Here is an 11478-nt window from a genome sequence, read left to right as displayed (position 1 = left end):
ATCAGGTTGATTGCTCCTCAGCAACAAGCATTACAGGAAAACTCCACACTGAAATTCACAGCCAAAATGGGAGACATCAGTACAAGCGTCTGGCAAAACAATAATCTTTAAATCTTATCGCATAAACTACTTAATTCTTTTTGTGCTGTGAACAGATGAGTGTTTGGGGAATAGGTTAGAATAAGAAACTTAAGTTAGATTCTTAAAAGCAGATTAATCATTTTAATAGCCAGAAACCTAATAACAGCAAAGAAAAATGATAGCTATGCTCCGATTCATAGCATGTGTCAGAATAACGCTAGTGTGAAATAATAAAATGAAAGGAGACAAATCATCCTGAAGAACATATATTCTACTCCTATGGAGTATTATTTACTCTGTACTGTTAATCAAATTTGACACATGCATAATTTTCAACAGGAAAAACAAAGGAAAACAGGAAAAAACACAGATACTCTCCCAATGCAGTAAAGGCAGGTATTAAAAATATTCTCATACAATCTGCATATGATTAAACATTGTTTTTTTCAGTACGAATAGAATTTCATAAATTGCCACAGAGCAGATACAAGTAAAAATCATGTTTTCCACCATGAAATAAGAAGGTATATGAGTGGAAGAGCTCGCAGAAAACTTAAAGCTCTGTCACTTCTTCTAAATAAAGATGGCATACCTCTTTCTTGGACTTAATTTATGTTCACATCTACTCAGACCCAGCCCTTTTTGCCATATTTGACTAAACAATGATAATTTGTACTACTGATACATACCAATGCATTTATATACTACAGTATTTAAAACATGCTCCATCTCATACATTACTAACAGTCTTAAGGCAATTAAAAGCCTAGCCATCCCAGCCTTTTATGTCAACTAATGGCCTAGACAGCTCTATATGGTATTTCGGATCTTTTCAACCATCTAGTTCACTTTCGTTAAAAAAAGAAATGAGAAAAGAGAAAGGGGAAATAGCTGTAACTATAGAACAGTAGGGGAAGAATCTCTGAAAGGACACAGACTAAAATTGTATTTAACAAGGACTTAAAGAAAAAAAAGGATATACTAATGTTTCAAATAAATCACATATATCTTTAAGTCTGGTCAGTTTGTATGCTGGCATAAGTTAACACACAAAACAGACCAATTCTTTCACAAGTACAGCGTTTCTTCACACTGTTTAATAACGCAAACAACTGTTAGGATAAACATAGATTCTTATCTGCTCGAAACAAAACTGATCTGAGTTGAACAGGCCAGTAACCTTTCCTGCAGGAGGAATACGTTTATAGACATCTCTTTTTGTTTATTTTAATGGAATACTATGCAATCAGAAATGAAAACCTTTCAGGTGACACATTTAGCCACAGCATAATCCTACTAAGAAATGCATGGAGATATTTCTGTACACAATTACATTTTGAGTACAAATACCTCTTTCTATGTAATATTTGCATCAGAGTCTGTAAGTAACTAAGCATAGATGGTGCATAAGGCTACAAAAGGATGGACGTTTTCTGTGGATTCTATATATTACCTACATACACGGCAAACCAGAGTGTATGTGTTCTTCTTAATGATATGGCTAAGTGTAATACATAGTTTTATAACAATGATTTATTACTGAATATTGATTTAAAAGTAGCTTCATTCTGAAACAAAAAAAAAAAATCAGAGATTTGAAACTTCTTAGACATTGCACATTGAGATAAGCAAAAGTAAATTGTTTAACTTCAAATATATTATGCAGTTTTGAACAGAAGCGTGATAAATCCACTTTATCATTTATATACCAGTATGATTAACCAGTCACCCTAATCAAAACCTTAGCTCTGTGAAAAGCATGAATGTACTTTTAAATGCTAAGTAGATATTACTAGCAACAAAGGAAATTATTAAATCTCTTTTCTGAAAACACGTCAGATTTCAAATCACATCTGAGACTTCCAAAATGTGTTTGGCTTTTGATATTCGTCCATGATGAAGAAAGTTTCTTCCCTATTTCAATTAAACAATTTCAGCATTACTTCTAACATGGCTAGGTGTATAAAAGTGTCACTTACCAGAACTGACCACAAAGTGGTGCTACTTGAACAAAAATGGATTGCACTTAGTCCTTAAAAGATTCGGGATGTGCTGAATAACTTTTTTGTGTAATAACTTTTGGGTTGAAAAAACCCAAAACCAAAACACAAACGAGACAGGTTTCATGTGAATTGTTGCTCAAACAGTCTGATGATAACACATAGCCCAGCTGTTCATACAGAATCCATTTTCTTTTAAGCTTTTTAAGTTGTCCAGCATTGAAACCTTACAATATTAAGCTTACAAGAAAACCGTGACACTTGAAAAGGGATTAATGTCCTGTGGAAGGATCTACACCATCATTGAGAATCATTGGATTAAGCTATTTGGAAAGTATACACATAGCATATTCTCTTAGCCTATCTTGCCATAGTAGATTTCAAAATTAAAATAATAAAACCCCAAAACACTTGTAATCAAAACATTCGCCTAATGCATGCGCTCAGACTAGATATAAGGAAGATTTTTTTTACAATGAGGGTGGTGAAACACTGGCACAGTTTGCCCAGAGAGGTGGTAGATGCCCCATCCCTGGAAACATTCAAGTTCAGGTTGGACGGGGCTCTGAGCAACCTGATCTAGTTGAAGATGTCCCTGCCCATTGCAGGGGGGTTGAACTAGATGACCTTTAAAGGTCCAACCCAAACTATTCTACGATTCAAAATATTAACCAATACTGTAGTGTTAGTGTCATGAATTTGTTTGTTGTGTTAAGCTGATGCACCTCTTTGACCAATACAGAATGTAAAAGACTATTTGGATTGTAAATAAAGCCCCATGCTAAGACTATAGCTTGCCTCAAATTCTTGAGTTTCAGCATCTTCCACTTGTGCAACTACACCATCACATGACTGAACCAGGACCAGAAGTATTTTCATGTACACTGTCACCTGAAAAGGCATAAACATTAAGCCAGGTGACCAGAAACCCCTTAGACAGGCACGAGGAGATGAAGAGCTGCTTTGGGCCCAGGAGCACAGCCACCCTCTCAGCACACCCCTGCAGGATTTGCTGCATCCCAGCATCCAGCTTTGGAGTCCTCACACAGGAAGGACATGGACCTGTTGGAGACAGTCCAGAGGAGGCCATAAAGATAATCAGAGGGTTGGAGCACCTCTGCTGTGAGGACAGGCTGAGAGCGTTGGGCTTTTTCAGCCTGGTGAAGAGGAGGCTGCCAGGAGACCTCATAGTGGCCTTTCAGTATCTGAAGGGGGCCTACAAGAAAGCTGGAGGGGGACGTTTTACAAGGGCATGTAGCGATAGGACGAGGGGTAATGGTTTTAAACAGGAAGAGAGTAGATTTAGATTAGATTAGGTATCAGGAAGAAACTTTTCACTATGAGGGTAGTGAGACACTGGAGCAGGTTGCCCAGAGAAGCTGTGGCTGCCCCATCCCTGGAGGTGTTCAAGGCCAGGCTGGATGGGGCTTGGAGCAGCCTGGTCTAGTGGGAGGTGTCCCTGCCCAGGGCAGGGGGTTGGAACTGGATGATCGTTAAGGTCCTTTCCAACTCAACCATTCTGTGACTCTATGACAAGTGCTCAGCCCAGCCACCCCAGGGAAAAGCAGGTCTCCTGCTTTCAGAGCTCCTGTCAAACTGGGCAAAACCACAAGGGAATCCAAATGGAGTTTTTTTGTTTGGTGGATTTTATTTTTTTTTCACTTGCCGAAGCCTGTCCCTGCTAGACCTTGGTCTGCCACCTGTTTTTAACATTTATTGCGTTTTTTTCTCCCCAAGACCTCGCTCGCCGCGCCCCCTCCCTCAGCTTTTGGGCCGCGCCGCCGCGGGGCATTAAGAGCTCCCGCCCGCTCCCGCTCGCTCCCGCTGATTGGCGAACTCTGCCTCTCCAGCGGCCAATCGCTGACTAGAGCGGTCGCCATGGCGACGGCGGACGCCGCGCGGCCTAGGCGGCAGCATGGCCGCCTACAGGGCCGGGGTGCTCATCGGGAACTGGGAGGAGGATGCCTGCCTGGAGGAGGTAGCGGTGGAGCCGGGGCCTTCGCTCCTCTCTGGCTCCCGGGTGCCTCGCCCGCCGCTCCACCTCGCGGTGTTTCCCCCTGGTTCTTTAAATTCGGTTTAAACGTGAGATTGTGAGTGCTGGATAACATGTCTGCCCCCTCTCTCTCTCTCCTTTGCGAGCAGGACCGCTTGAGGGATTTTATGCATAAAAGAGAACGAGGAGAACTTTTGATACAGAAAATAAGCAAACTTCAAGACAATCTTTTCAAGAAGGTAATGTTTTAAGCAGGTTATATCAGTCCTCTCTGACTCCACATAGAACGGCATAGCTGTTATTAGTGTTCTTTAGGCATTAAGAGTGCTATGGATTAGCATTTTATATGCTAAAATACTTCTGTTATTAGGTTCAGATAATTCTGTAAAAAAATACGTGTATTTTAATTTAGATACAGCTTTCGGTGTTGAAGGATGGCTTTGTTCATTTTGGAGACACTGTGATGCTTCTGCACCCGGACAGCAAATCCTGGGGGGAGCGTTGCCCTGGAGCCTGCGACAGTCTGACTCTGGCAATTAATCTGGATGAAATATCCCTGTATTCGGCCGAATCGTTGCAAGCCCCTTGCGGAGTCAGCGCAGTTGAGAGCGTGGACCCCGTGGGTCGAAATACTTTTTGTATTTTAAGGTTTGGTACTTTATTCTGAGTTGTTTTCAATTATTATGTTAGCTTTCAGTATCTTGTTTTGAGAAATATGGAATGAAGTTTGCTAATATAGGAGTGAATTCGAGTGAGGTTAATTTATTTAAGAAAGACTTTAACTTGGGTCATGCATTAAGCTTGATTCTACTCTGCATATTACTGTGAATAATTACAAGGAAGTTTAAATCAGCTTAGAACTCGTGTGAAAACAGAATCGAATTCACTGTATCATTTGGTAAATGCTGCAGCTGTAGAATAAAAAACATGTCCAAATATCATTTAGTATTATTGTTCATTTGCCTGCAAATAAGGTCTCTGAAGCAGAAATTTGTGTCAATGCTTTTGCTGTAAATGAGTGGGCAGTGTTTCTGTTGTCCTAAAAAAAACCCCAACCAAACAGCATATTCTCTGTCTCAAAGACCTGTTTAATTCCAGCTGTTTGTGGGAGAAGAAACAGAAGAACAGGGTCCTCCTCAACGGTGGAAGACTCTGCCTGGGCGCATGCATTTAACAGTGATGATAGTGCATAAGACTACAAACTAGCCCATATAATCCTCAGCAAAACACTTTGGATTAGACCTAAGGAAGAATTTTGATGCCAAAAGTATAATTTAGGCCTTCTAGAACTGCAACGAAAATATCTTTGCTGAGCTGCTGTCTGATCTTAGAGTCATTGGCATTGAACACTATCAAGTCTCCCTCATTAATTGACTGCTAAGTTCATCAGCAACATAAGTGTTTTACTCTGAATACACTTAGAAAGTTAATTTAGCGATTCTTTAATGTAAAATACAGAAATCATTCTGTAAATAGGGGTATACCAGCATGTATGTTGATGTAATGAACCAAATTATTGAATATCAGTTACATAAATTATTAGCAACATATTTTAAGTTACAGACAATGAAAAACATGCACTGTTCTGCTTTTAGTCTGTGCTTTTTCATATGCTTCTATTAAGTATCTTTTAAAGGGTGCCTCAGTGCTGAATTCTCATTGGTTTTTCATTGGACATTATCTTTCTACCCTGCATGTTAATGAATGCATCACGAAAAGTAATCAATACAGTCTGTTTCTATTCTGTTAAATATTTTAACCAGTGAGTCAAGTATGAAATGTCTTTTCAGTTAAGATATTTTGCCTTTTTTTAAAAGTAAACTTAATACAAAGTGTTGCCACAAGACCTAACTATAGACCAAAGCAAGCAAACAAAAAGAATAGTAAAGCCAATTATGTGAATGTCTTTCTTTTTACAATTTTAACAGTGTTGATGGAGGTGCAGTGGGTGAACCCATTAGATTTGGACAAAACTTTCGTCTTGGAACAACAGGAGGGTTTTCTGACCAAATGGTAAGGCAATAAAGTTGCAAATGGCACTGGTAGCATATACTGATAGTGTGCATTTAATCACTATATATAGGCTGTACAGTGGTTCAACATCAGCTTTACAGAACAGATTCAGAATCACACATAGATCAAGATAAGCAATACCTATTCAGAAAGTTTATGCAACTTGCCTGAGATCAGGTGTGCAGGCCAAGGGGGCTGTCAGCCAGAATGACTGGATACAGGAGATTTTAAAAAAGAAAAAAAGGAAATTAAAATTAGTTTGTGAATCATGAAAGAATTCATCAGGGGGAGGAGAGGGATATGTTACTTTTTCTTTAAATAAATCCAGACTGAGAAGATTTCACTTCTTCTGAAGATAAATCCATAGTAGGTATAGAAATAACATACTATTCTGTCATTCTGAGGGAGCAGATTTCTATTAAATGTTAACGTTGTTTCCGTCTGCAAGTTAGAAGCAAATACGACATTACGTGTTACGCGTGCACTTAAATCACCGCAACTTTGAAAAAAATTTCCCTCTCAACAACCGCTTCAGTGAGAGAGAATCTTTGGAATGTAAATTCAATTTTAGATTAGTATTAAGCAGTCTGTTTATGGAATAGCTCCTCAATAAGTTTATCAACAGTATAGGATCTATGTTACGGGCTTTGTATGTCTAGCTTTAGCTTGGCAGACTGATTTTTCTGGAGCCAAGAGAAAATTATTTGTGTTGAAAAATATTTTTTTTAAATTACATATCTTGTTTTCTGTATATTTATACTGTCCTTAATATATATTTTTATTTGCAGTTATATCTAGCAAGTGACCATAAATCATTCATAAGATTTGCTAAAAAATCTCACCTTCAGCAAGTGTTTTTGACAGATACGCTTTCCTATTTGACTTGCTGGCAAGCTACCTTCTTGGATCCTCAGCTGCGTCTTGAACATGAAGGATTTCCAGTTCCTGTAAGAAATTAAAACTATAGAAAATGTTATGAAGATTTAATTGAAACAGTAGATGGAGCACTTAGAAAAAATGTTGTGTCCATTTTTTTTTACATATTTTCCTTATGTAAGTTCTGACCAATAATATTAGGAAGGAGAAGAAGGAAGGAACAATCTCTTTAACCAGGGAATCTGCGTACACAGTTATTAGGTTCTGGTGTTCATTTTGAAGTTGACTTGCTCAGTTTTTCTCACCAGAATTTTTTTAAAGGTTGACGTTGTCATGTTGTGAGGATGCAGTACTCGGAATCTGCTTTTCAGGACTTCTGAGCACTAAATTGCATTTCCAATATTGGGAGCTGTGATTATGTAAAAACTCCTGTACACTAAATTTAAAAAGTATGAAAAAAAACCCCAAGGCATCTGAATAAGGCGATACTTTTCCAAATTTTGTTTTTAACCTTTTGTAAATACATTAAGCAGATGCAGTACATTCCTGTTCCACATAACTGCTAAGCTTCCTGAGTGCTGGTGTATAGCAAATATCATAAATATTCCTCTACAGCCTTGAACTGTGACTCATTTACATGAATCAGCTTACCAATAAACACAGTCAAAATTATGTAATTGTCAGAGACAACATTCTTTATTCATAGTATTGGTAAATGGAGGTGACTAAAATTTAATTCTGTTATACGTAAAAAACTGCAAATTGGTAAAATACAAAGGTCCATATTTGGCTGTGTCCCCACACCGTCTGGGTCTCTCGTATGGCAAATATCAATTGTAAGAGGAATTACCCTGATGGCACAGGCCACTGGAATGACTCTCTACTACTTGCTTAACTTTATTTTTTGAAATGCCGAGGACAAGGGAGTGGAATGGAATGTATTGGACAGGAGAATGTGTCTGACCTGAGGGCTAAGCATTTGGCTGGTATGAGCTGTTAAGACAGTTGTGTTGTGAACTGATAGGGTGTAAAATGTCTCACTGTCAACGTACAACAGTCTGAGTGATGCAGAGCAATGCAGACTTACACTAACAGTAAATAAAAGCATTTTATTTGAATAAGAATAGTTAAAATCAGTGTAAAAATGTCTGTCAACTGTCTTCCCTTGTTTTATTTCCAGGCAAACTCTAAAATGATTATTACTCATTGCCATACTAATCGGAGCTTAGCCGTTCCAAGGAACTTTTGGACATGGTAAGAATAATTTATAACTGGCAGGGATGTGCGTAATGATGTGCCAACATCAAGAATTACTGTAAGAAGCAAGATAGTTGCTTTAGGAATGCACTGAGGAAATGGAAAAGAACGAAGAATGCACATTCTCCTTTCTCTTATTTTATTTCTGGGCTGTACCTTGTGCCTACTGTGATACGGCAGACAATCAGCTCAATTGTATTTGTTTGTTCTTTTTTTTGCTTTTTAATTCATATCATATCATGCTTCTAGCCTTCTCTAGTTTCTTGGTGGTTCTCCCTTTGAGTATCTTGAGCAATTAGTTTTTTGTTTGTTTTTTTTTTTTTTTTTAAGAAAAAAATTACGTACTAAGAAGTGTAAGGAGTAAGAGAACTAAGTAAAAGCACACTGCGTAAAACTGTATATTGCTTATGTCCATATGAATCAATCTCAAGAAATTGAAGTTAATCCAACGATTCAAGTTAATGTGCATGCATTAAATTAATATTGATTAAGCATTGTTAGAGTATACCAATTGTTTCCCATTAAATTCTGAAGATCTGACTGAGGACTTGTATCAGGTTTTGAGAATGAAACAAGGTCTGAAAGTTTGAGGCCAAAACAGTTATTAAGCAGCCAGAAGCTTCCTCAGTCACAGAGAAATGGCGATGTGAATGGTGATGAGAACCTAACCAGCTGTACGTACTGAGTTGGTGTGTCAGTGCCTTATACTGATGGGGTTGCTTTAGCTCTGAAGCTAGAAAGGTGGCATTTCCCTTTGATTTCAAATTCCTAAATTATTCACAGGAAACAAAGTGGGCTATTGTGTTTCTTCTAAGGGTCTGATATTTGAAAGTGCATGGTGATATTTCTGAGTAAGCCAAGAGAAACACGAGAAAACTTTGAACAATTTGCAGATAATGCAGATTTGCAGAATTTCTGTATATATTAATTCCCCCTGCCTGTCCCCTGTTCTTTGACTTTGCAGGTCTTATTTTGGGAAAGAATATGAAGTAATTTGTCACACTTATCTGGACTCCCATAAAGCTGAAGAAGATAAGAATTACTGGGTAATAGTTACAGGGAATCCCAGTAATGAGGATGGTACAATGATCGATAGACCCCACCCTCACCCAAGTGGGATCAGAAAGAATGAGTTTTGTGAAGAGACATAGAATATAAAAATCCCAGACTACAGCTGACAGAGGTTGATGCAATTCCAATTCTTGATTTTTCTTTTCAAATTTTAGTTTTAGACATTTTTGTTTTAAAAAATGGAAATGGAAGTCTACTATTAGTAATATTGCATAATCTCATTAACTCATCGAGGTTATACAGTGGGCAAAAACTAATAAAACTTGATGAACTATGCACAACATCAAAAATTCTTGAATCAGGAAGGGTTCGTTTTCCCATTTTCATGTGCACTGATGGCAAAAGATGTCAGAATCCAGGAATTCTAATATATTTTCACTATATTACTAGCCTTCAGAGTGCATTTAACCAATTCGTCCAAAACCAAACCAGTGTCACACTTTTTTAAGACGATGAGTGTACGGTTTCCAAAACACTGAAAACCAAACTCACGCAAGCTACCATGGGATATTTTGACATTTAAAGTTCATCTGAAAGAAAATTGGTTGTTAGTCTTGTTCCATGCTGTGTCTAGCACAATGTTGCCAATTATTAAAAAATCATGAGTGACGTCTCTATCTCAAGATTGGCTTCAGATTTATGAGAATTAATTTTAAAAGGTATAAATTGAGTTTTTTACCTTTGTCCATGTATTCTAAACATTTAAATGCCAAGTAGTCAAGAATTTGAGCACAGTGATACAGACTAGAGACTTCTGACAGCCTTATCCATGGGTCACCATGTTCCATTTGCCTCCCGCCCTCAGAATTTTTCAATCCATAATCATTTCTACCAAGTTTGACAGCAAGGTAAAATTGCCAGAGAAAATTGAGCCTCCACAAGTTTCATGAAAATAAATGCCAAAGTAGAAAAAGAATAAGAGAGACTGTGAGTTTATCCAATAATAAAAAGATTGTAGTCTATGTTCATACCTAATTAGACACCAGAGAATCCACAAGAAAAAAAAAACGGTCCAAGAATGGTAAAAATTTCAGCTGGAACTCACATTTTCTTATACAACAAAATAAGAGCAGGAGATGAAAAGGCATAGAAAACAGATGTCATTATTTCATAGTTACCTGTCTTTATATGGAAGCTCAAACAGCACCACAGAGAATCTTCTTATGCGACATTCCATTGTATCCATTTAATAAAGCTACATGTATACGTATTCCATTTCTTACTGTACCACAAGAGCGGGCTCTTTCTGCACAAAGTAAGTGAATTGCATGCAGGGTCTTGAAGCAGGAGACGCATTACAGTTCTGTGACATGCAGGTTTGCTTTGGGGGAGTGTATCACAGAGGACAGTTTTTGAATCAGACTTGTGTGCAAACCTTCAAAGGTCAGTTATAGATGAGGTATTATAGAGGAAATTAGGAACTTTTCCTTTCACTTTCTACATAAAGATACAAAACCTGATGTATGGCAAATAACGGATGTTTTTATAGAGGCACTGTTATTACTCCAATTTACAGAGATTAAAATTCTGCACATTTTCACAATTGATTGACATAATTCTGCTTTTATTTGGTAGGTATTAAACTAGAAAAACTTAGGCTGTGTGAGTGCACAGCAGTGTTTGTAATTTGACCGCTGTGGACATTTATTGGTATTAGGGATAGCTATTTTGAATCTGGCAAAGTCTCTTTCCTCTTGGTTAAATGTAAGAAACAAGAAGACGCCTTAAACCAAAACCATTGCTGAAACAAAGCTTCGTGTGAACTCATGCAGGAATGAGAACTGTGTGGGCAGAGTGCCTTGCCTGGCTAATGTTATGGATAATAGTGTTTGTGTGAGTGTGTGTGCGCAGCTGTGGGGGAGAGAAGCAACACAGGCTGTACAAACCCAAGATTTGTAAAGTCTTAGAGATAAACAGATACAGAAATGAGTCTGTATGGACATCAAATGTTGGAATTACGTGCTCATTAAAAGTGGCTTGGAGACTCTTGTGTGTGTTTTGATCAGTCTTTACTCATCGGAAAGGACTTCCTGAGCTGTTGGAAAATAAACAGGATTGAATCAACAATTCCTGATTCCATTATTAATTTTTCTTCTTACCTAATACTGTTTTAAACACACAGATTTTTACATAGCTTCTTATATCATATAGTACATATTTATAATTCATCTGATTTGTGACATCAAA

The 11478-nt window shown here is 37.8% G+C and overlaps 1 protein-coding gene across 1 annotated transcript; it reads left to right on the top strand.

Annotated features, from left to right (window-relative positions):
• The first annotated feature begins 3983 nt into the window (after positions 1–3983).
• On the top strand, positions 3984–11268 carry CFAP161 (cilia and flagella associated protein 161). Its single transcript, XM_063347324.1, has 7 exons — positions 3984–4059; positions 4224–4313; positions 4487–4722; positions 6003–6087; positions 6876–7034; positions 8144–8217; positions 9185–11268. Exons 1-7 carry the CDS (start codon positions 3997–3999, stop codon positions 9369–9371), a joined length of 894 nt encoding a protein of 297 aa, XP_063203394.1. The 5' UTR covers positions 3984–3996; the 3' UTR covers positions 9372–11268.
• Positions 11269–11478: the final 210 nt, after the last annotated feature.

The sequence above is a fragment of the Chroicocephalus ridibundus genome, chromosome 9, assembly GCF_963924245.1.
Source record: "Chroicocephalus ridibundus chromosome 9, bChrRid1.1, whole genome shotgun sequence".
In the NCBI taxonomy this organism is placed as follows: domain Eukaryota; kingdom Metazoa; phylum Chordata; class Aves; order Charadriiformes; family Laridae; genus Chroicocephalus; species Chroicocephalus ridibundus.
Note: the sequence above shows the minus strand (reverse complement) of the source record. Positions and strands in the feature narration are given on the sequence as shown.